General features: G+C 49.1%; 1 protein-coding gene across 1 annotated transcript in view; it reads right to left on the bottom strand.

Moving 5' to 3' along the window:
• Window positions 1-25,968, bottom strand: part of NEGR1 (neuronal growth regulator 1) — a 153,126-nt gene that overhangs the window by 24,857 nt on the left and 102,301 nt on the right. Inside the window, exons 5-6 of the mRNA XM_065737670.1 lie at window positions 13,292-13,412; window positions 9,607-9,758 (exon numbers count right to left, since the gene is read on the bottom strand). Of these exons, the coding sequence (XP_065593742.1) occupies window positions 9,607-9,758; window positions 13,292-13,412 (273 nt within the window). The remainder of the gene's footprint in view (window positions 1-9,606; window positions 9,759-13,291; window positions 13,413-25,968) is intronic.

Below are 25,968 nucleotides of genomic sequence, written 5' to 3'. Positions count from 1 at the left end.
CAGACGGCCCTCCCCACCTCGTGCTGTATTGGCACTGCAATAGTCTTTCACACCGGGCTCAGAGGCCACCCTGATTGCAGCTCGGTGCTGCTCGGCTGCTCTGCTGTCTGCTCTCACTGGCACAGCAATTTGTGAATAAGTTATTTAATAATTACTATGTAATTAGAGTTCTACTGATCCCCGATGAACCGAAATCCACAGACAATGACTATCAAATGAATCATTACAAATCTCTATAAATTACGTGGTGGAGTGTGCCAGTGCCATGATGAAATTCACAACCATCTGTAATTTCTGCTAAAGGAAACTTAATTAAGCCGGAGTTGCACATCTCCAGCCAGAGTTGGAGAAGGAGCACATTACATGATGTGGCTTTAAACTTCTCCAAGGAAAATGGAGCCCCACAGTGCCATGCGGTGCTCTGCATCGGCCTCCAAGATAAAGGGAGAGGAGTGCAACGGTGGACATCAACGTGGGTTATTGTGGTTATCAGTGAGTCAGAGAAGCTCTGCACTTGGCACAGATGTGTGCTGGAAAACAGGCAGGACCAGGAAGGCTGCTCACTGGGACAAGTTGTCCTGCTGACATGCAGAACAGCCACTCGTGTGCCATTGGGGTGGGGAGGAGCGTGGGTGCCACTGCACACAGCACTGGCAGGGAGCTGACCTGCAATGGGGCCTTTGTTTGCTGTGCAGCAGACCTGAGGCTTTAGGTTCATTTCTTTAGCACCGAGGGCAAATCCCTCTGACAAACTCACTAAGCTTCCGTGTAGAAATAATTTCAGCTGCCTGCCCTGCTGCTCGCTGCAGCGGAGTGCTGCAGAACCCAGCTCAGCCAGGATTTATTAGTGACAAGATCGTATCCATTCATTTCTGGACTGGCCTCATCCCTCGGCCTAAATGGCCGTCTCACAATGCTTTATTGCATTGATTTACATGCCGAGGCAATGCACTCCCAGGTTCACTCTGCTCAGCCACTATTGCTCAAATATTTATACAAGGGCAATTTCCCCGTGCTCTGCTGTCACGTGCAGCAGCACAGCCAAGCCCTGCTTCCAAAGCCCCACACAAGCTGAGCTCTGAGCAGACGTGACGGAGCACTGGAGCTGCACACAGAGGCGGTGGGGTCTCCTTCTGTGCAGACGTCCCAGCCCCGCCTGGACGCCGAGCTGTGCACCCTGGGCTGGGAGCTGCTTTGGCAGGGGGTTGGACTCGGTGAGCTCTGCAGGTCCCTTCCAACATTTCTGTGGTTGAGTGTCCTGGTCATTGCTGCAGCACCACTGCTCTTCTCACCTCCTCCCAGAGGGCCATCAACCACCGCTGGATGCATGGATCTGCTCAGGCTGTGCATGCACTGTGCAACAGCACTCGCAGCAGCAGGCTGGGAGGGAATGCAGGGAGGTCAGGAGCAAGCTGGGGTCTGCACACTGAGCTGGGATGGGGACGGGCACTGATGGGAGCTGAACCTTTCCTCACGAGGCATCTCAGTTAAGACATCTGAGTCAGGGAAAGCATGTGGTTGCTTTGCAAAAAGGGCTATTTGCTTCAAAATGTCACCTGGTTGGGCATTCACGTAGAAGTCCTATTCAGAAGGGCCACATTCTGCATGTGATGCTGCCATGCTTTTATCAGGAACCATAAAAGAGTGGTCGGGGGCTGGAATGGGCTGCATGGGGAGGTGGTGGAGTCACTCTGGAGGTGTTCAAGAGACATATGGATGTTGTACTGAGGGCATGGTTTATTGGGAAATGCTGGTGGTAGGCGGGCAGTTGGACTGGGTGAGCTTGGAGGTCTTTTCCAACCTCGGTGATCCTATGAAACTACTTTTCAATCTCAGCTCCAGGTTAAGAAGAACAATGTATTTCCTCGCAGCAGAAATGCAGACAACAACATGCACACAACTGTCCTTAGCTGTAAAATCACAATTTTAAAAGCAACGAATCATAGAACTGTAGAATCATCAGGGTTGGAAAAGATCTTCATAAAAGCATTGATGTCTGTATTGATTCAGAGAAAATTGTTGGATCCTCATCCCACAGCTTCCCTACTCTGAAGGGCATTTGTCCACAGATGGGCAGCACTGAAGAAAGCCCCACAGCAGCACCAGCAAAGAGAAGGGACTGGTCCCCTATGTACATTCATAGGTCAATAAATAAAAGCTATACATCTTGTTTGTACTGCAGTGTGTTTTACTTCATGGTGAAATTACTTCACAAGATTTGTAATTTCCTCCTTCACATTCCTCATAATTTATAATTAAATGTTCTATTATTTTTCCAGGAGTAGTATTTTAAAGGATCAGGTTAACAGAATGTAAGCAGTCTAGTTCTCAGATTTGTGTTTTATGTTTGAATGACGTTTAGGCAATCTAAATATCGAATGGTCTGAGAATCTGACTGTACTTTACAGTCACCCTATAGGACTACAACAGAGGGCACGCAGATCACTGATGTGAAATGCTCCCTGCAGCTGCAGACAAGATGTCAGCTCTGCCATTGTGGAAATGCTCAGGGAAAAATTCATCACAGCTCTTTTTCACCAAATATTTCCAATGGTGCCAGCAATACCCGTGCAAGCAGTGCTGATGGCCGTAGCCTGAGCTTTGGAAAATCCCTGACAAGAGCAAGCTGTTACACTCAACTTCTTGTTCAAACCCCAATCCAAAGCCCAACACGTAAACTCAGCACTACTGGAGCTCTCTGTTTTAGAGGCATACTGAGACTCCTCACCATTTCATTTCATAGGGGGCTGACCACAGAGGTCAGCTGTTGCTCATGGTGTGAAAAAAAAAAAGAAAGACATTTCCTTCTGATTTTCTGCATTCCACAAAGTGTTTGGATGCCTGGGCTACGTAGCAGCTTTCAGGGAAATGTAAAGAAATGCAGGGGAGATTATCTGTGTCTATTATTTTTAGTAATCTTATTAGAGAACACATAGCATGATAGATGCAAACAATTTCTTTTCAGATAAACATTGGTTTCAAGCAACTGCTGCTGTTAAATAACCCAGAATTTAGTCGGCAAATCATCGCCTCTGTCAGACAAAGGCTGTCTGTGTCACTGTTCATAACAAGTAACAAAAATGAAGAAAGAAGCTCTCATCAGGTACTACGAGAGAGATTTGGGCCTTCACCCAAAGAGCTGCAAGCACACAATGCTGACGCCTGGAGTTTAAAATCCATTCTATGATTTTCATGAAAATACTCAATATTCTTGACCAGCAGCCCATTCTTTTTCAATGTCACATATTTCTGGCCTCAGCAACACGCTGCAAAAATGGGTTTTCCATTTAGCAGTGTATTTTAATGAAGAACTTATCTCCAGGCTCCTGATATGGGAATCCAAGACCCGCCTGGACGCCGAGCTGTGCAACCTGGGCTGGGAGCTGCTTTGGCAGGGGGTTGGACTCCATGATCTTTGGAGGTCCCTTCCAACCCCTACAGTTCTGTGATTCAGTGAATTTTTCATCCTTTGTCTCCTACCAGCGCTTTGCAAACCTCCCCCACCATCCCGAGACCAAGCCTGCAGCCTGCATAGCAGATTGAGTCACAAAATGTATTTATGTCAGTATTTATAACACTTCTGATTTTCACCCCATTTGTTACGCATGTTCCACTTTGGATTTTTCAGTTTGTCTCATATGTTAATTTACTCCAAGATTTTCTACCCCTTCTGTATCACGAAAAGAAACACCGGTTCAGAAAGAGCTCTGACCTCCCGTGCTCCTCGCTCTGATCGGGGCGCGCTGCAGGGTACTTCCATAGATGACTGGGAATGCTTTAATCACCATAATTAGCTGATACTTAGAATGAAAGTTTAGATATGCTGCTAGACATGCTCATAGACACGCTTCAGCCTCTCCAAATTATCATATTTCAGTAGAAATACGTATCTAAAACATATGGTTACAAACACACAATTTTAGAGTACGAACACAAGCTTAACAAAAACTAACACAAAAGGCAACTGCTGTAAGGAGCCATAATAAAGATTAACATGAATTGTTCCCCCTCAGACACAAACATGTTCTTAGGCCTTTAAATGTCAAGGAGAAACATATGCTACAGGTCTTTCTCAGAGCGGTTATTCCCACCTCGTGCCATCTCCATCACTTATTGTCATATCGTTCAGAATAAAGCTCAACCTGGAGAATGGATACTGGGAACATTTCTCCTCAACTCTCGGTAATTGCTACCTGGAGCAGCAGTTGGCATCCGTATGGAAGGATCTCATGCTCAGCATCTAACAGAATAAATGAAAGATTTGGCCATTTATCTTATTCTATGTGTGTATATAAACTCAAGGTGCTGCGTTTTTCACTCTGCTGGGCGCCCTGTCTCAGCACTGCTTCGTGACACCAGTTCCTCGGGAATATTTGTGATGTAAAGGAAGCACTCAGTTTTACTTATGTGCTGTTCAACTGCACTGCACATCTGCTCTTTATCCTGTGTGAGGAAGGGGAGAGAAAGGAGGTTTTTACCTTGCCTATGAATCACATTGGGGATGGTTGGAAGTTTTCAGATAGTTGTTTTCTGTTGGGAATGCAATCAACACCATTAACGTGTCCTGCATGAGCACCCTCATCTTGGAGTGAGGCTCCCAACGAACTGACCCCAAACTCATAACCCCACTCCTCCAACTCCCTGAATTCACACACACTGGTCAGGAGCTGGGTGGCCATCTCGGGCTCTGTCCTTGGTGGGTCACCTCTCCTGTAGCAGGCAGGCTTCTTTGCCCAGCTTGGATGTGAAGAGCAAAGCAAGGACTTCAATCAGAAGTCCCATCACCCAAGACAGAGCACATAGAAGAACTAAAACAAAATCTCCTTAGGTCTATAAAAGAGGAAAGTGAAGCACAGACATGAGTTTCCAACAGGACAACACGCCAGGAAAAGGTCTGTCTTGACTTCATAAGGGATATACCAAAAAACCCTATGGGTGTGGACCCGGACGTCCCTTACAGAGACTACAAGAAAGCATGATGGCTCAGCTATCCCTTTCTGTGCTATTTTGTCGCACCCAAATGAATTTCCCATCTGCTCCCTGTCCATCAGTACTCCTGGGAAGTAGGAGCTGTGTGTTCAACATGAGCTGGGTGAGTGGTTGGGGTTCAGACTGCACTGCGGGGGCAGAACCGGACGCCTCCAACGAAAACTTCGGTGTATGGCACCAGCCCTCTGCACTCTGACTTCTACAGGAGACTGTGTCACCTGGGAGGTGACACACGCATGCTGGCAGCACACCCTTCCAGGCAGGGTGACAACCACTCCAGTGGAGGTGTGGGCCAGGAACGCTCCGACCCATCTCTACACAAATGCATCTCCAACTCTCAGTGGCACGACAGCCCCAGCACAGCTGGGATGTGGAATCATAGAGCATGGACTGCTTTGGGCTTGCAGGAGCCTTGATGCTCATCCAGCCTCAGCTCTTGCCATGGCAGGGACACCTCCCAGCAGCCCAGGCTGCCCAGAGCCACTGGGTTGTGTCCGATCACCCCAGAAACGGCTCCAGCGCACAACCCAGCTCTCATGTATGTCTAGGGATAGAGGAAAGCATGTTAATGCAGGGGGAACAAGTGCACACTGAGACTTTCAAGCCTTAAGAAGAGTCCCTTCAGGAAGGTGACTTCTGCTCAGATATCAGACCACATCAAATCGCCTTTGCAACACAGTCAGGGCAAGGTGTCTGTGCAGGAAGCCCTTGGCCATCCCATCACCACTGTTACTGCCAACGGTAGTGCAGTATCTTCAGCATGGGTAACATACAGTTACTCATTTTGGATCATTCCCTTCCTCGTTCCAGGAGATGCTTTTGTGCACCAGAGACAGACGTTTTGACCCAACACAGCCCTTCCCTCCTTCTGCCCCAGTTTCACTTCTTGGTCCTGAGAGCACTGCTCTCTTCCAACTGTGAGAAGGAGAGGACAAGAGGAAATAGGCTTCATCTGCACTAAAAAAATGCTTGATGTGAACATGAAGGAAGAGTTGCAAACAAAGGAAAGAAGCCGGGTCACAGGCTGTGATGGGGGAAGGTCCCTATGGGCAGTGGGAAGTAGGTCCCAAAGCTGCCAGCAGTGGAAAAGGCACTGTGGAGTGGCCGTACTCTCTGTGAAATGACTGTGACGACCCCTGAATCCCCTAAATCCCTGCTGCCCCTCATTGCTATGGCTCGGCGCAGCAGGAGAGGGAAGGTTTGCAGAGCCACAAGTCAGGCTGCCAGGAAATTACCAGGAAAGATGGTTGTCTGTCTCAATATTAATTTTTTTAGGAGATGTAGCATAGCAAAACCAGCATACTGCTCCGCAGAGACCCTCAGTGCCTCTGGATCTTCAGTGCTGCAGTAGACATACCCGATGCTACGCCAACTATCCTGAGGAACGCGTGGATTGTTACACGCAATGTGCCATTTACAAAGAGTTAAGTTAGAATTTTGGAAGGTTATTAATTTTTTTTGCACTTCAGACATGAAACTCAATTAAGATATTGGCGCAGCAGCTTGATTAGGAATCTTTACGTATTAACCAGCATACAATGCAATGAACACATGCAAATGGAGGCACGGTCTGGTGCTTCCTGGCGTGCAAACTCTTTGAGACAAGATCATAACCATGCTGCACTACCAGTAAGCTCACAGTTGGATGCTTATGCAATAAGGTAGCTCTGTTTAGCTGCAGCAGTTACATTAGCACAGAACATACTGCCACATCCCTCACACGCCTTGCTGTGCTCTCCTTCCCCTTCCTATCATCACTGCTGACCTTTGCTGCAGCCCTTCATGGCTATTTACATTTTAGAACAACTGCTGACGATACATCTGATTTCTGTATGAGCCACATCCTCTGGGCCCAAACCCCAGCAGCACCAGCGGGGCACAGAGGCGGCCTCTGAAGGGCAGTCATTCCTAGGGCAGCCGCTGGTGATGGGCACGGGTGCTTCTCCTCTATTGCAAGCTTTCTTAAGAAGGTGTCCCTTCCCAGGTGAGCAGTTTATAGCACTCATAAAAACCCCTCAGGAGTGCCTAAGAGATGTGCTTTTAGAATACCAACAAAATAATGCCTTTACCTGAGAATAAACAGACACCTATCTGCTTGAGACACAATGATGATTTTCATCTTCTGTGAAGTGATAGCTTGCATGAACCCAGACTTTTCTGGACGTCTTATCTTGTAGAGACACAGAGATCACACGTTGTTGGGGATTTTATGCCCCTGTGAACAGCCTCTTTCTAAGCAGATTTACAGTTTCTACAGATGTATAGATTAAATCTACATTCAGATTGAAAACGCAGGACATCAGCAGGCCCCCTATGTCCTGCTGTAATGCAACAAGTGCTCAGGAGGAGACAACTTCCCACCATGACCTGGCTTTGATAGAGAGAAGACCAGCAGACCAGCCCTGGCCCCATGCACTGGGATATGGAGGGGCTGTGTGGGGACAGGGCACATTCCCCTGGGAACATTGCTGCTCCGACAGCAGCAGTGACCACTTCACTTCTGGCTGCTCCTCAGAGTGATGGCTGAGTGAGCCCACCTCGCTGCCAGGGGTTAATGAGGTTCACTCCCCTCACGGTGGCTTTGCAAATTTATTTGTAGGAAATTGCCTTTTGTCTTGAATTAAAATTGCACCAATTTAAAAGCAAGATCTGCTTAATTATTACTCCATTTTCCATTGGTAAATGAAACCTCTTACCCAAGTCCATACCGTAATGCATTTTCTGCAGAAATTGGATTTCACGCATCAGCAGGTCCATGCCTTACTTACAGGAAAAGACTACATTCTTCTTAAGCACCCAATACTCTGGGAAGAGCCAAGATGGGCAGCACTACGCATCTGATGAATTAGGCCCATAGATGGCAGGATGGGACTGTCCAACACACGCTCATCACACGCTGCTGGGGGATCCTGCACTTCTACGCTCAGCCACGGGACAGGAGTAGTGTCAAAACCCCATGCATTTGTAGATGATAGGAAGGACTTGGACATGAGTAACTACCAAATTGCCATTCATTACTTTATTGGAGTCACTTCTGCACTGTGTTTCTCCCGCATGGCTCAGTTTGTCCATTTTACAGCTGCTAATGAAATAAAATGCAAGTAGTGTTTCACATGAGAAAATCCCCTCTGGAGAATCAGGGAATTTGTGTTTAATAGGTTGCTACCCTGGGAGATTTTTTTCCCTCTTTTATATATATATATATATATATAAAAGAAGAGACTCTTTTCAGATGATATTAATGCAAACTCTGAAGAAGGAAAAATGCCCACTCCCAAGTCAAATGGTCTTCATTCCCAACTGAAATCTAGATCCCCATTTGGAAACCTCTCCTTGTTTTGAGTAGAATCAAACAGCTCACAGTACAGAACGGGTCCCTTCGTCTCAGCCTTTCAGACACATCTTGGAGCCAGCATCTGCCCCATACCTCACTGCTGGGTCAGTCAGACCCAGATTTCAGCACGTCCTCTCACGCTGGTCCGCTTCACACATGCCACCCCTTTCACAATGGAGGATACCTGCTGTTATTGTTTCTAACAATGTTCTTGGCACTTCCCTGAGGTTTTCAACCTCTGCACTCAGAGTGCATTGTAACAGTGGACACGTGGTACTTATCCCCCCAGCAAAGAACGCTGAGAGAATCCTGGCAGCAGCAGAACTGCTTTGTTCAAAACTAAACCAAACCTTGGTTTCACGTTCTCCGATCTGTAAATGCACCAAATACCACTTCTTTCTGCTATAACATTCCTCTGCTTTCACTTCTTGCATTTTCTGTTTAAAGGATGTGCTGCATTGTGTTCACTTCGTTAATGACTGCTCAGCTACGAAATGAACGGAAGGAAAGACCCCACGCTACCTTCTGCATATTTCACTTCTTTGGTGATGGGTTCAAATCTCTCACTAACACCTACACAGGGGAAGCATAGCAAGAACGAAGCTTTGCAGTTAGAAGGTAATAACCCCAGGATTTAAGGAGATGAAAATCTGCACTCCAATTTCCACTACGGAATATCATCATGCATGTCTTTCAGTACTATCGCTACGAAAACAGGACAGATTATCACAGAAGTTCAGCTATGAACGTCTTTGGATGCCACTAACAGATGGCTAGAGAGTCAAAAAATGTGAAATACTATGAAGTCACGGTTAAAAATATCTTTCAAGTAGGACAGTTGAGACCCATTTTATGTAAGCTTCATCTTAGAGTATCTCAGTGCTCCGCTTTGCCTATCTCAGTGTTCACCATCTCCATCACAAGACTGCACAGCACGTCCCCTGGGCTCTCCCCACTGCCCAGTGCTCGTGCTGCCAGGCTGCAGCTCGAGGAGATCACCCATGGAGCTGTGAGCGGTGCTCCCAGCACTGCCTTGGCCGGGCAGCACTGCCGTTCTGAGCAGGAATTTGTTGCTGCCCCCGAAATGCAGCATCACTTCCAAAACAGAAACCTTCAGCAGCGCAGAAGAAACAAGCAGGCGCGCTATTTCCCGCTGCTGAGGGATGTGCACCTTGTGAAAAAAGCAAGGAGAAGAAAAAGCACGCTGACATCTTTCTGCTTTTGAGCCCCGGCGTGTGGAAACAAACGAGCACGAACACTTGTCACACATCCACATTACTTACGGTTGAGAGGCAGGCTGGCATTGGTCGTCCCAAGCTTGTTGGCAGCAACACAGGTATAGTTGCCAAAGTGCTCTTCTGTCACATTGGTAACAGTAAGAAGTGATCTCGTACTATAGTTTTTAATAGTAATTCCTTGTTGACCACTGATCAGTCTAGAAGGTAAGAAAAAAAAAAGTCTATAACTTATATACCATAAGCAATAGCCTTTTTGATTTCGTTTTTCTAACAGATACAGCTGACAGCACAGTCATCAGTTTGCAGATCCTGCCGAGGGAGCTCATCACCAGGGCTGCACTGGGAGGCCGCTGGCAGCACTGGAGGTGCGTGGGGAGCAGCCTCAGGCAGTTTGCCCTATGGCTGGAAGCAGGAGCAGGACCCCCACTGCCTGCCTGCACGGCCCCACTGCTGTGCCAGGGCAGGGCAGGCTGTGCAAGGATGGAGCAGGGAGATGGAGTGCTGCTCTAAGAACACTGCGCCCACTTCTATTACAGTAAATCGTTCTGAGGGTGTTGTTCAGAATCTGGTGATCTCTCGTGACCCTGTGCATCTCTAACTGACAGCAGGTTGGGATTACATAGCTACGAAAGAGACTAATTAGGATGGTGGCCACCATTTATTTTACAGACTTCTACAGCAACAAACTGTGGTTGCAATTAGGAAGGATGTGCTACAGCAGCAGCGCATCCATCAGACAGCAACGTGAACAGAACTCAGGTAACAAAACGCAAAGCCCGAACACGGCTGTGTTCGCTGGGATCCACCTCCCTGAGCTGAGTTTTCCATGGCCATGTCCCATACGGGCTGTGCAGGTTTCAGTGCTGCTCCCAGGCTGCGTCAGACAGAGGAAGATGATCAGTTTCAATGTTGTTGTATGCAAACCACATCTTGTCAGGTGGGAACAGTACCCATGTTAGTGAAGGACCAGCTGTAGCTGATGGCTCATGGTGAGTTCCTCGTGTTTCCCATGGCATGGGGCCATACCCGTGCTTGGGGACACGGAGCAGAGTGACACAACTGCCAGAGCCCGTGGTCAGCTTTGGTCACCATGGACTCCACACCTGTAGGACCTCTGCTTGCTATTCAAAGAATGTGATTTTGCTGATGTAGGATCCTGATGCTTTTACCTCTGAGTCAACAGCCGCAGCTGTGCGCAGCTCACTGCCCGCATGCAGCATTGGCTACGTGTGTGGAGCTCCACTTTGGACCGAAGCATTTTCACTCATGTGCAGCCACCCTACGCATTTCCTTACTTCACTGCCCTGTACCACAAGCCGTACATGGGAATGAAATCTCTTTTACATTTTGGAGACTTTGCCTATGCATGAAGAGAACACCGTGAGTCAGTGCCAGCCCCGGGGGTACCCACCTTTGGTTTCATATTTGAATAACTTCACACTACTGTAATATATTTAGCCATGATAATGAGTTCTGTTATTTCAGATGTAGGTCTTGTTTGCTTTACCAAGTATAAGAGAATTAATATTTTTAGATGAGTGACTTCTGGGCTTTTTCCCTGTGGCTGTTTAATTTCTGAGATGCAATCCTTCACAGCCCCATAACATAGCATATACTTGAGCAGTTGTGAGTTTCTGATACTGGAGTCAGCACAGCAAAGCCTCCTCCCCTCCACAGAGAATCCCTCTGCAGCTTTAGAAGCCAAATGCTGTCGTAATTTTAAGAAGCTTTTACTAACTTTTCACCCAAACTTCCAGTCCTTTTTTAATGTGATGAACTTGAGAGCTTTGGCTCCTGCTCAGGATTTGAAGCCCTCAAGAGCATCCCGGTGCTGGATCCTTCCCCAGCTCCCTTCCTGGGTGCCACCACCAGCAGTCCTGTGATCACTTTTCGGAGAAGAGCTTTCACTTAATAACCATCCTGCCCCTGCCCTGGCACAGAATAATGACATCACTTCTCACCCTATTGCTGTTCCCTGGGAGCAGAGGCCGACCCCTCCTCACCCCAACCTTCTGCCAGGAGCTGTAGAGACCCATAAGGTCCCCTCGGAGTCTCCTCTTCTCCAGTCTGAACCACCCCATGTGGGCTCTCTGGGGTTGGGGGGTCTGCATGGCCCATGGGGCAGGCAGTACTCTGAGTTCCTCTCCTGCCTTCCCCAACCAGCAGGACCTGAGCAGTGCTCAGCCCCGAGCTCAGCACTGCCAAAGCAGCACAGCTTCCTGCAGGCATGGCAGGAGCTCATCGAGAGTTAATGAGCAGTGACTGCTGCAAGCCCAGAGAGGAGGGAGGATCAGTCCTGCAAACACCTCGTGGGTGGAGCAGGATGCAGGCTGCAGCCGGTCTCATTTTTAGTTTTATTGACTTTCTATGATGAGATGAGCCCGGGAGTAGGAATGAACAATGCACGTGCAGCCCCCCGTCCTGGGGGCTCCCAGTCCCTCTGCGGCCACGTGTGTTTAAGAAGTCTGCTAACAGCTCCTGGACAAACAATGATGTACCATTCGATTTAACAGAATATTTGAGCAGTGAGACACAAAAGGACAGTGCTTGTCTTGCTGATTATAGCAAGCCCCAGGTGATACAGCAACTGAAATGGAAAACAGAAGGCACAACTTCCGTGTCCTGAAATGCTCTGCTTATCCTTCCCCGCTGCTCCTGTGACACTGAATGCATTCAAGAAGAAAGGAATTGGTGACTTTTATAAATAGAGGGGTGATAATCACGCTGGAAATGGCTAATTGAATCCAGAGTGCCATGGTCTATATTAAAATCTGCTCTCCAACAGCTTTTTCTGCTACAACTCCTCCCCAGCATATGCAAAATATGACGTGCTGCCTTGGAAATAGGATGTAGACAAATTTCTCCAACAGAGGGGAAACCTGTGCTGTTGTATATAGCAAAGGTTGGTTACACTGTTTTCAAGAATGCTTTGATCCACGGTCAGAGCGCAATGGTTGCGACTGCTGCGGGAAGTCAGGAAGGAGAGCAGTGCTCCTAAGGGGAGCAGCTGGCCAGTGAGAAATGAGCTGACAGATGGTTCCCTATGAAATATGGTCATTACTATGCTCGTGTCAGCTCCCACGTGTAATGGGATCTCAGAGCTGATGAGAAACCCAGCGCTCTGAAGCCAGGACATTCCAAAAGATGTACCTGGACAGCTCCTGCAGGACAGCAGCCACGCTCTCCTGCACCAGTGTTTAAACTTCTCAGAATAGGGATCTGTGATGAGGTGAGAGTAAAGCACAATCTCTTACTGGAAACCGATCCTACGAAGATGTCTGTGATCATTACCTAGCACTACTGATGTGCAAGTGAAGCTGGCTGTGAACGCTGGGGCACACCCTGAGGATGCCAGCTCAGGCCGACCTCTCCCAGCCCCTCCTGCAGTGAGATGCTGCCACTGTGCCAGGGTTGCAAGGCCCACCCATGAGCCAACCCCGAAACTCATGGTAGGAAACCTATACAGATGGCTTAAAAACACATATTCTTAAAAAGAAAACCCTCTTCCTATTAGACTTTTCCAGCAGACATTATCTGGTTGCTATACTTCAAAGGCTGTAATTACTGAAGCAACTTTAAACTCTAGGCTCATTATGGCAATTATCGCCACTGCAGCCCAGCTGTGGACAGTCCTATTATGCCTCATCTCCGAGCACAGAAACAGTGACTGGCAGAGGGCTCCACCCCGGAGTGGTGGCTGTGCAGCTCGCAGTGCAGGTAGGGTACTTACTTCCTCTCTCCTCTGTACCACTCAAAGACCGGGGCAGGAACGCCCGCGCCTTCGCACCGGATGAGGCCGTTCCCTCCGAGCATCACTCCGCTGGACTTAAGTTCCTGAATTGTGGGGGCAACTGAAAAAAAAATTGTAAAATAGACATTTGCATACAAATATGAAGATGGCCCAACTCCGCTTCTCTCCAGCGTGCTCTGCATTACTCAGCCTGGCACGTGTTCTCCAGCTTGATTCACATTCTTCTGGCAGTGCAAAAATTACCCCACACAGCGGACTCTGACACAGACCTGTGTATCTGGTGCGAAAACATAACTGAGACACAAAGAATATTAATCCCACACGGAACGGTCTGTTTGTGCAATCCCATTGCGCTCCGTTACTCAATACAAAGCACAACGATGGCTGTCAGGGTCAGGCAAGGCATGGCCCCAAGGCCAGGACTGCCACCAGCACCGCTCTGCATCGGGTCCCCGCAGCAGCACTGGGCTCAGGGTGCTGGGGCTGCTTTGGGAACCAGAATGACACACGTACCCCCCAGCCAGGACCCAGCCACAGCCACACAGCGCGGCAGGGCTGTCCCACCATTACACCAGTGCGGGTAAATACATTCTGTCTTCTTAAACAGTGAACACAGCAAAAGGGGAATAAACATTTAAAGCTCAGAACTGCGGATATAAATAAAGGCAAAAAGCCACAGCTGACTCTCCCAGTTGCCAGCGAAAGGGAACTGCTAGCTGAAAGCAGAAGACAGCTAATTCCTCGGGAAGGAGATTATCAAAGCCAGGGCTGAACAACAACTGCTTTCCCCCTGGAATTTCACTTACATTTTCTGTTTTTAAAACAACAATTTATGCGCATCATAAAACGCTATAAAAACCCAAACACAGAGCTTATGAGGAAAAACCTGTTGGTCTTTTTTGCCAAGCAGTTTTCCAGATGTCGCTGTGAGGTGTGTGTGGAGGTGAGGAATGCAGCTGTGCCCACCACCCCACGATGCCCAGCAGCCTCCAGCACAGCACACCCACACCGGGACGGGCAATGGGGGACTCTGCCAAGCAGGGCAGAGATCAGGGCGACCTCATGATGGAGCAACCCATGCTCCATCCAGAAATGGTGCAGTGCTCTGCAGAGCCTGGTTTCCTACCCAAATATTTTCACTTTGCTTTTAAATGTCAGAAGGAACAGCAACAACAATGCGTGGAGCACAGCAGCACTCAGACAGGCACAGTGGATATGCAGAACCCCTCCGCTACAACAGGTTTCATCTTTTAACATTTTAATGAGCTTCGGGACTTTTATGCATATTAGTTATGTTGCCCTAATTACTCATTATAATTCTAATGTGCATTTTATATTTAATTACAATGCTTATAAAGATTTGGTATGGGCAGTAAATTATTATAACTAGCATGTGCATAATGATTAAGAGCTGAATTTATTAACTTTTACACTAGCATTCAGGGCTGGCAACTTTCAATTTCACCTTTGTGATTAACCACATTGTCTGATTAAACTAACATTTTTGTGGCATTAATCGTAAATGTCAAAAAAAAAGTCTTTTATTTATTTCCATCAGCCTTTAATTTGGCATCTTATCGCGTTCTTTTATTAGCAAAATTGCTCTCCGGCGTGTTAAGAGAGAGCCTTCAGGTAAGAGAAGAGGTTTCCTAGGATCTCCTTCAGTTTGCAGAAAGCCAGGCACAAGCACTACTGATGCATTTACTTTGTGTACATGGATTGCATCTTCCCAATAAAGCAACGGATGTTCCCAAGCGAAGCGATATTACTCATCCTGTCAATAATGAAGGTGCTCTTCCAGCAGCCCAGAGACTTCTCTAACTCCCCCACATCAGCCCTCCTGTTCCCAACTCACTGGTTTAATAAAGCTCTCCTCCCGGCAGAAACATTTCCAGCCTGGGGCAGCATTTCAAGCGAACGCTCTGCAGCGATCGCTTTGCCAAACAACTGAAAACCTTATTTTTTCCATCTCTTCTTGATGAGTTATCAGAATCTATTGAATTCTGTGGTGCCTATGGAAGTGCTACATGCTGCATTAAGAGTTCAGCACAGCCCCCATGATTGTAGATGCAGTCCAAGATCCCTTTGGTGCTTCTCTGTTTCCCATTCAGTATCACTGCCCTGGATTGGGTGCTCTGAACATGGGTGGATGAAAGGGCCGTGGGAGCACCTTGAGTTTGCTGTAAGGAAGGAGTGGACCCCGAGCATCCCATAGCCCCATCCCACACGGTGTGGGTGCTCCAGGGCTCCCTGAGCTGTGTGTTTCCCACTGCTCTGACTGATGGATGGCATTACGGCAGATCACCACATCCAGGGGCTGCGGTGCCGCTTGTGCTTCCTCCCAGCGCACTAATTTGAGAGGAAAGCTTAAATTCCAGAAGTAATTGTTTCACAGGGGAAAAGAAACCGCATAAAATAACGCAGAGTGAATCACTGGCAGAAGAAAGAAATGCTCAGTGATGTGTTTTACAGGTGCTTGAGTGACAGGAACGACAAGGAACAACCCTACCTCCAAGACCCAACGAAGCCAATAAGCGCTGCAGAGCTCAGCACAGGCAGCAGGCGCGGCCGCTCCGCTTCCACCTTCGTCCCGCTGCTCCCTCACCAGACCCTTCTGTTCCCCAGCACCTCAGGGCTGAGCCCCAGGCACATCCCACCCATGCACATAGCTCTGCTGGTGCCATTGGGTGGTGGTGGGAATGGGGCAAACCCCACGTCCGTGCAGTGCCGCTTGCCATTGGGAGGGAGCAGATGCAGCGAACACCAGTGGGGCCGTGTGCTCGCTGCTTGGTGCTGCCTGGTACTCTGCAGTGGGGTTTCACCTTCCACTGAAGCTTTCTTCGAATTAAACCGACGTCAAAATCCTCATGTTGACTTCAGCAGGGTTTTGGGTGAGGTGATCCTCAGTGATCCTCAGTGTGCTGCGGTCCCGTGGGGAGCGGGGTTGTGCTGGGCACTGTGTGCCAGCCCAGAAGGAGGGATTGGCCGCGAGCCCGGGCGAGAACAAACACGAGTGCTCTCACTGTGTCACTTCTCTCCCTCTAAGGGAGATGAAAGCAACGGACTTCATCAAATTCCAGGAATTGCTAAGTAGGTCTCTTGGCAGCACAGCTGAGGAGAAAGTGAATTAAAGCTGGCTGGGAGGTTTTCAAGGAAAGAGCGTCTGGAACAAAACCAGAGCACGCAGTGTGGGTGGGAAGCTGCCCAGAGCCTGCATGCTCCGGAAGCCCAAAGCAGAGGCGGGCGGTGGGAATCACACGGCGTGCACACAGCCGGCCCGGCAGCACCAGCAGGAGCTGAGCTGAGGGACCGAGGCTGGAGGGCAGGTGGAGCTGGAGCCAAAGCTCGGGTGACTTAGCAGGGAGACACTGCATCACAGCACTGCAATGGCAAGGCTCTTCCCTCTCTCCGTGATGGGCAGGACAAGCAAGGGTAACCGAAACTGAAGCGCGAGAGATGGAGGTTTGCAAAGCTAGAAGTTATCGCTGGAAGAGGTAGCTGGAGATGGCCAATGTGCTTTTATTTAATTAAAAACAAAAGAAAGCATTAACAAGCATTTGCATGTCAGCACCGTGCGCGGACAGCAGCACTGGCATCAGTTCTCCCTGCGGGCTGGGAGCTGCGATCCCCCAACACCAGAGTTGTTGAGCACCACAACTGCTCCTTTAACCCCGTTCTGTAGGTTCAGGGTTTTGTGCCATTTTCCAACATGACGGGAGAAAGAGGAATTATATTTGTCTCCGATTCTAATAGTAATACAATTTCCCGGCTGATGCTTAACTACGAAAGTGACGTAAATACTGAAACAGGATTTAGAATTGAGGAGAAAAAAAAAAGGTTCAGATGACAAGGAGCACTTTTTTGTCAAAAACTTGTGCAGCTTGGATCTGATTTGATGTATTCTACATACATAACAAAGCAGCTAGGTGTACTCTCCAAAATGATATTTCTAAGGACAGTACTCATTACTACTGTATAATAAATGGAAGCATAAGTCAGAGTTAGCACCGAACAGATTGTTTGGGGTTGCAAAGACAGCAGCTGTCACAGCTTGACAGCTTTCTTGTTAGTGAATCAGCTTTACTGACAGTCTTTTTGATTGAAAACCACTGTTCGCTGACAGTGTGCTAGAGCTGATATACATATGTATCTCATGAAGAATGAGGGAGAGTCATAAAGGGTCCGGGAGCCATTGCTCTGTATTAAAAAGAAGTGAAGTTTACAGAAAGGTTTCCCCTCACCCTGCAGTCTGCAGCTGCTGTAAGCATCCCAAACCAGGGCAGGCTGTGTGGATGGGTGACAGGCACACACACACACAGGGCCCGGGCAGGGGTCTGTGCTCGCCAGTTCCTGACGGACATTCGGTGGCTTTGTTAGAATTGCTCATTGTTAATGAATGTCTGCATGCTTCTTAACAGCAAACATATCTCGAGTCAATGCTGGGCTGCAGAACTGACCTCTTTCCCCAGAGGTCTGGAGCAGTGGGATTTTCCACTTGCACATTCAATTGCTGCACTGAAAGATAATTCCTGAGATGCTCTTTTGCCATTAGCAGTACCAGGTGCAGAAGCAGAGAGCACCTGAATGATGAGCTTGATATTAATCTCACTTTTGTTCAAAATACACTGGGGACAGTGCGTTCTGAGCTGAACTCTTGGTCATTCAGCCTGGGAACGATGACGGCGCAGTTCAGCCCATAACAGTACCCCATCCTCAGGTCCTGGGCACAGCCTTGCTGCTGGCTGTCAGACCTCCATTGCAAGTGTTGGTGCCAGCTCTGCAGCTCCAAAACCCAAGTCAGCCTCAATATCGCTCCTTTTTATTTGAGGAGGGGTAGAAAACAAGAAAGGAAACAGGCAAAAGCTTTATGAATTTTAACACCTAAAGAACAACACTGGCACTTTTCCTTCATGTCAACTTCACCGCTTTAAGTCATAAGAACAGAAATATTGCTTCTCAAGGCTTCCCCAGCTGAGACCTAGTGCCTCTGTGTGCCTGTGCCACCACAATTTCTAATGCCAGCCCAATGGCAGAAGTTATTAAAACCTAATTTAGAGACCTGACCGGGGAAGAGCAAGTTGTTTCAGCATCCTTACAGCCTCACCAGGACCGGGTGCCTCAAACACCGCTCGGGCCAAACGGATCTGTGCTGCACAACCAGCTCAGGGCAGCCATGGCTGTGGGAAAGGATAAAACAGAAATGGAGGAACTCGGAGATCTGGCTTGGCTCTTCCTGCACGGACTGGTTGGCATCACCACATGCACCTGATTGCTGCCTGACTCCCACCCTGCAGGGCCAGGGAGCACAGCAAGGAGCGCTGCAGCCACCAGGAGAAATACTGCTGCGCAATGTGCAGACTATTACAAGAAATATTTTAAGTAATTGTTTTTGCTGAAGAGCAATCTGGGCAAGTGAACACTCCTGGGAGCTGAAGAGCTCTCCATTAATTTTGGCTCTAGTCTGGAGTATTACAGAGCCTGCTGTATACTTTAAATTGCTTCTTGAAATGCATAAGCTCTTTACAGATGAGTCATCTTCTATTAATACTTTAATTTTCATGAACTGTATTTCAGCTAGTGCTTGGAGTGGGATCACCTGCAGGCTGAGGAGCACGCGGTGGCACAGAGCTGGGAGCAAGTGTTCACTCCAACCAGCACGACTGCCCAGAGGGCTCCTCCACCATGCAACCCTCCCTTGCTCTGCATCCTGCTGGCTGCCAGGAGCCCCTCCTGCCTGAGGGTGGGGGACCTGCACATCTCTGGGGATGACAGTGAGCAGCACGCAGAGCCCTTGGGACCAAGCAGGCCCGGAGCAACAGCCCTGAGCAGAGCTGCTGCTGCCACTGCTGTCACTGCTGTCACTGCTGCTGCTGCCACCTCCAGCAGAGGTGTGAAGAAGATGCACAGAGGAGCCCACAACCTTTCTGTTACTACTCTGTCTTTGAAATGATAGCATAATGGCTACCAAAACCGTTGCTATTGAACAGTTAATTAAAAAACCAAACTCTTCATTTGATTTTGGCCACTCATTCTCCTGCCCTGAGCTTCCCCCAGCAGTGGCCTAAAGCCTTTGCACTGTGCCCTGGCAGCATCCTGCTGGTCATGTTTTTCATACATGAAGGGAGAGCTTGCCACGGGTGTCCTATTATTTGCTGCAGCACGGTTTCCCAGAGATGCATAAACATGCTGCATGGCATTTATTGGCACACCACAATGACACAAGATGTGGACCTGCAACTACTGACAGTGCACAGGTACGTGCAAAGGAGTGCAGCTGTTTTTATTCCAAGGGTTTTCCTGGGGATGGGGAACAGAGTTTACAGTCAGATGTGCTTTCGTGGCAGTCCCCAGCATTGGCACTGCAGCAGTGACAAATGACCAGTGCCCACATGCCTCTGCTGCTTCCAGTTTGCAACTGCAGGAAGAATGTGTGGCTGGCTAAGTCAGAAAGGCTGTTTCCCAAGGAAACAAGACTTGCAAAGAGGTGCTGAACACAGCTGAGCAGTGCCCTGCAGGGTTCCCAGCTTTGTGCTGGACACACACTGCTTCCCACTGGAGCATCAGCCAGTGCTGCTGTCACACCGGGCTTCTCTCCCCTTCCCCTGCACAGCTGGCTCACCAAACACACCAAGGGCGGCAGGGAGGAGCCCGACCCAGAAGGAAGGCCACGCCAAGAGCTAACACGCCAAGTCCTCCAAACACAGGGCCCCGTTTCATGTTGCCAGAGCCCCTTACTATAGCTGCAGCAACGGATGCCATCAGCGAGGGAACGCTATAATCCATTCTGTCACGCTTCAGTGTGAGCAGCACTGTCCAGAAGAAGCAGCGGTTTGCAGAACCCAACAGTAAGCTGCTGCAGCACAGAAAGAAATCGATGTTAATTCCAAAGCCAAATTGCTCTCGAGTCAGTAGCCTGAACTGTATTGTTTTAATCTGACTTCTGAAATGCTAATAAAAATACCTGAAGGACAAAAAGTGACAAACATTACTTTTAGAAGATGCTTCTTTCCCCGCCAATGAGGACAAACCCATTTTCTTTGTATCAGCTCTATTCTCCTCCCGACTCTAATTGAGATGAATTTAAATACATGGCCAGTTTTATTGATCAGAACTGGCATAAGCTGTCGCTCGTTAGGTGTTACTATGGGATGGTACATCATATACACGTGAGCTCAGTGATAAGAACAGTTTGCAACTTAAATAACTCAGAGTTTGCCCTAATGCAGGCCAAAGACCCGACAAAGCCACAGAACTTAGAGAGCTCTCATTACACTGTACACCATCAACAACTCTATGTAAAGAATAGCACAACGTTCTACAAAGATCTTTACCATAGGCCAAAGAACTATTCGTATCGACAGGTTTCATGTGAAATAGTTTGCAGGCAGCTCCTCTTCTAGGGGCTGGACCTGAAGGGAAGCTCTACTACCAACTTTCAATGGGTTTTTGCATCGGCTGCTGCCTCAGCCTTAGCTGGGGCAGGTGATTGCCCATCCCCACAGAGCTGGCCCACAGATAGAGCAGTAATCACACCATGAGCCCTCTGTCCTCAGCTGTGCATGAAGTGCTGCAGGGAAGGTGCCTTCTCCATCCTTCTGCTACGCATCTTCCTACATCTTTCCCATTACAATAGTAGCTCTGATATAAGCAGTACAGCTACCCACCCAGACCACCTGGTCAGAGCAGAGAATCTGATCTTTAGGATTAGGTTAACATTTTACAATGGCAGCACACACAGGTCAGGACACGGGAAGCCCCACAGCTGCATTGCTGCCCACGGGCCCTGCCAGCCCCCGACCCATGGCAGCACGCTGTGGGGCAGCCTCCTTCCAGCACTCACAATGTTCCCCCACTGATTTCAACACAGCTTTCCAGAACAGAAACATGGAGCAGAGGGAGGACACCACATGCCCCCCAGCTCCGCTGGTGGGGCAAGATGAAAGCAGAATGACACTCTCAGCCTTCATCCCAAAGAAACCAGGAGATTTGTGACAAATGAGGCAGCCTGAAGCCATGCTATGGACACAGCTCACACCCGGCCACATTCTCTGCTGTGCCCACAGACTGACCTACAACTCATGGCCACAGCCATGCTGGCACCCAGAGGGTGTGCACAGAGCAGTGCCTGCAGGAAAGCTCGCATTTAGCTCCACGGATCTGTGAGCAGAATCAAACATCCACCAGCAGCCAGAGTTAGACAAGTCCCCAGTGTGACTTGGAAGCCAAAATCCCATTTATGAAAGGTAACCAGAGAATTCAGAGGAACGTGTTTCATGGGAAGTCAATTAAACCGCACTCCGGAGTGCTTTAAACAAAACAGTATTGTGGAGTTAAATCTTCCAAGGCACGGCGCACATGTGCCTCTTGCAATGGTCAGTGGGAATTGGGGCTGCAAACTTCTCAACACCAAGCAAAGCTGCAGGACCTCATCAAAGAGCACTGCGATGCAACCTTAGAGGCAGCATCAGCCACCACAAGGCAAGGTCCTCCTGCGCCACGACCCAGTGAGAGCAGATGTGTTCATCCAATCCGGGTGTGATTCTGCTTGCAGAGCTGATGCAGAATGGCACGGGGTGGAAGGGACCACTGCCTTTTTATTTAATAGTGTATTCACCTTGATGGAAGGCAACTCTCCTTGCTGACTGTACATCAGGAACCTTGCCCAGGAAATGTTTTCCTTCAGCCAGCAGCAAGGCACTCTCTGGGAGCACCAATTTGCACCCCATGTTCAGGCACTGGGAGCCCCAGCACACGCTTGAGTCCCATCATTTCCTGGTAGGTCTCAGGTTACGGATGCAATTAGGTTAGAGTGGCTTGTACAGTATGTCTGATTTCAAAGTAAAATCAGAGCACTGTGCATAATATTATGCAAGTGTCATAGCAACAGTAAGGCAGACTTCTAAGAAATGCTAATGAGTTAAGCTGTTCTGCAAAACCCTAACCTGGCCAAGCAAAAACAAACACAGCACTTAAAATTCATACAAGAAACTCACACGTTCCTCTACGAGAAAATTAAAATAAAACAACACTAAAAACGCAACATAAAATGTCTTATCAAACTATTGCAGCAGGAAGGAAAGGAGCAGGAGAGGAGCAGCGCAGATCTGTGCACAGCCACCTGTAGCAATGCTTTGTGCATGCTGAGCTCCCAGCTCTCACTGCATGCTGAGCTCCCAGCTAACATTGCATGCTGAGCTCCCAGCTCTCACTGCATGCTGAGCTCCCAGCTCTCAGTGCATGCTGAGCTCCCAGCCCTGAGCTGCTCGCTGGACTCAGGGCTGGACAGCAGCCACCAGACATGGGTGCCACCAAGGGCTGGATGAATGCAAAACTACAGCATTCCTGAACCACAGGCAGGTGCCATGGAATTATAAACCAGACCATTTGTCCTAGCTCCTCATAAAAATGCCTTTCAGGTAATCAAAGATGTGAAAGCACCTGGAAGATGCCAAGACAAGGAGCGATGGCCAGCAGGTCTGTCAGCAGGGCGTGCCGGGCCATCAGCTCGGGCTGCAGCTGGGTCACACTCAGTGCTCTGGGATAACCCGCAGGGGAAGCACAGCAGACAGGTGGCACTAAGCAGCCCAATGGGGACACCATGCAGGGGAACCAGGCAGCGTCCCGTGGTGACACCAAGGCAGGGGCACAGCGTGGTACAGTACAGGTTATCTGCTCATCTGCTCATATCCGTTTTCTTTTCTCCATTATTTCAAGATTGAACAGATCTTTGTAGAAGGAAATGGTTTTGCAAGCAGGGAGCGGTGCGTACCAGGAGCAGTTTGTGTTACCTTCCAGTTGCTGCCCGCTGAATTCAGAGCATCCTCAGCACTGTGACTGCAATTTGCACCTCCCCAGCAAGCCCCAGCGCACCTGGCCTTCAATCTGCTGCATGATGGGGTTCATCAAGGCTGAAATTAAATCAGTGCCTCTTAATTTGAGATGAATGGCTTTTCGTTCCTCTCCAAAGGCAGTGGAACTTAATTCAGTACAGTCCACAAGATCCCGCTTTAGCAGAGCTGTTTGAGACCCAGCTATGCGGCGCCTGGAAAGAAGGAGCACTGCAATACAGCTCCACTTTAAAAGCACACGTTTACTATTTATTTGGGTAATTGAAAATTTTATCTAAATTAAAATAAATGCCAGCCTCGTGACGCACGCATCTCATTCTTCATCATCTCAGCACTGCCACAGCGCTTCTGGAGACCGTCGTGTGTAATCTGTCTAAGTGTGTCACCATAAACTGGAGAGTGAGCAGAGCTGCAGTGACAACGTGGGGGCACGGCACCCTGCTCAGCCAGGCACTGGTTTGCTCGCAGGGGTTTGAGGTCAGCGCATATCCAGCAGCACCCATCTATCCAGCAGCATTTGCTTTATAAACCATAGTAGAAGATGCTAATAAGATTTGCTTTCAAGTGCAATTTTAACATGATGAGGAATAGTTTTCCCCTCCCAGGATGATCCCCTCCCACCACCTTATGTTACCACCTCACTAATGGTTCTCCTCCTCAGAAACACAAACACACCGCGGACTCTGGGGGCACTGCTTTAAAAAGGGAAACCACGGGGACACATGTCAGTTCTGTGCAAAATGTGGATTATGCAGTACAAAATGGCACAAAGGAAAAACCCAGGGTCCCAAAGCAGAGTTGCTCAGGGCCAGTTGCATCAGTTGCTCAAGCTCAGCTGCATCAGGCATTTTGGGCATTTTCTTCCATAGTTGCAAGAAACTAAGAACAACTACTCTGCATGTCCCCAGTGCACACGTAGCAGTTTGCCTGAATCTGGCACGCAATCCTGGTGCCAGGTGCACCCACGCTACAGCCAAGGACACTTCCTGACATCCTCCCCCTGCCACGAATGGAAGTGCCCTGCTGTCAGCCCCGAGCCGCCCTGCTTGTGTCTGGCACCAAGACCCACACACCTCCGTCATCACAGCCCCCTGGCTTGGTGTTAAGGGAGGACAAATGCAAGCCCTGCAGCTCGGCTGCCTGGCTGCCATGCTCCTGGCTATGGGGCTTGGGGCATGGTGAGGTCCCACTGCCCACAGGGGAAAGGGGATGGTGAGGCACTCCCAGCAGTGCCACAAAACTGATCTTCCCGAACACAACCACAAGCCCCAGCTCTCCCTAGGAGTCTGGGGACCTGATGCCAGAAGTGACTGCAGCTTGACAGGGCACGAGTCTACTGGTACATAAGTTCTGCTCATGTTCAAGTACAGCTCTGGCTTAGACCAATGGACATGATGCTTGAACTAAACAAGGACTTGTGCAAGCCTTGCTCTTGGCTCAGAAGGTGAAGGAAAACGGTTGATTTCATGATTTTTACCACCTCCTCTTTTCTTTTTCTTTTTTTAATAAGATGTGCTAAGCAGGGCTATCATCTTCTCCGTTTTCATGACCACTTTGAGAGCTCCCCAGACAGTGAGTTTTACCCTTCCTAAGGCTCCCGTGGCACGAAGTTCCTCAGAGGCAGTTTTTGTTTTGATAAACCCAAGCAGAGCTCACTGCCCCTCCTGGACCTCAACCACCAGGCACTTGTTAAACCACACAGCACATTCTGGGGTACAGCTTGTGTGAAGGTTGTCACCCCACAACACCCACTCACATTTATACAATCACAGAACCATTCAGCTTGGAAAGAGATGCAAGATCCCCAAGCCACCCCAGCCCATCCCCCCCACCCCACTGCCCACGTCCCTCAGTGCCACATCCCCACAGCTCTGGGACACCCCCAGGGACGGTGACCCCCCACTCCCTGGGCAGTCTTTGCCAGAGCCTGACCAAACTGCACGACCTGTGCACGTGTATCTGCACAGTGCCTCTTAGTGACAGTCTTCCAGTAACAACAAACTGCACGCAGCCCAGGGGCACTTGTTCCACCAGCACTGTGGTTTTCAGCCCACGAGTTTTAGAGAGAATGGATGGATTCAGCCCGTGGTTTGCGGGGGGGACACAAACCCAGGGCCTCGAGCATCAGTAACTATGCCACAGCAATTTTCAGAGTAGGAACTGCTGCAAATCACAAGCTGCATAATTGCACTTAACCTAAGAAAACTCACAGCTAGAGTGGATTAGTGTAATTATTCCCATTTTCTTTCCATTTTTCACATTTTTTTGGAAGGGATAAGAACACCGTTTTGAACATTTCACGCTGTACCAAGTGTCAAATCAAATTCCATCTCAAATCAGAAAGCATCCCACTTGTGCAGACACCCGAGGAGGGCAGAACCACGGGCTGCATCCCCGCAGGAGGCCACGCTGGCACCCAGAGCCGTGCCCCTGTGCCGGAGGGTGGCAGAGCACGGCTCCCTGTGCCAGCAGTGCTGTGCTCCCTGTCTGTGCCAGGAGCTGCTCGTGCCTGTGGGGCTGAGCTCCATCACACACCCACACAGAATGCCATATCATTTCTCATCTCCCTGTCCTGTTGCACAACACGACAAGTTAAACCCAAAACGTTTCAGCGCAGCAGTCACAGAAATGACTCAGTGAATTACCACGAAGCCCAAAGCCTGCAGCAGAGCCCAGCCCGGGCCACACACTGTCCCACCTGCAGCCAGCATCACACTCATGTTCAAACTCAGTCCTCTCCTACCGAGCTCTGGTCAGACCCACTCACCCCTCAGACACCGCGGCCCTTATGCCACTGCTCCACCAAAA

This window comes from Cyrtonyx montezumae, unplaced genomic scaffold (assembly GCF_038088225.1).
Source record: "Cyrtonyx montezumae isolate F1298 unplaced genomic scaffold, pur_monq_1.0 scaffold_1, whole genome shotgun sequence".
NCBI lineage: Eukaryota > Metazoa > Chordata > Aves > Galliformes > Odontophoridae > Cyrtonyx > Cyrtonyx montezumae.
The sequence above is the reverse complement of the archived record's forward strand: the minus strand, read 5'-3'. Positions and strand labels throughout refer to the sequence as shown.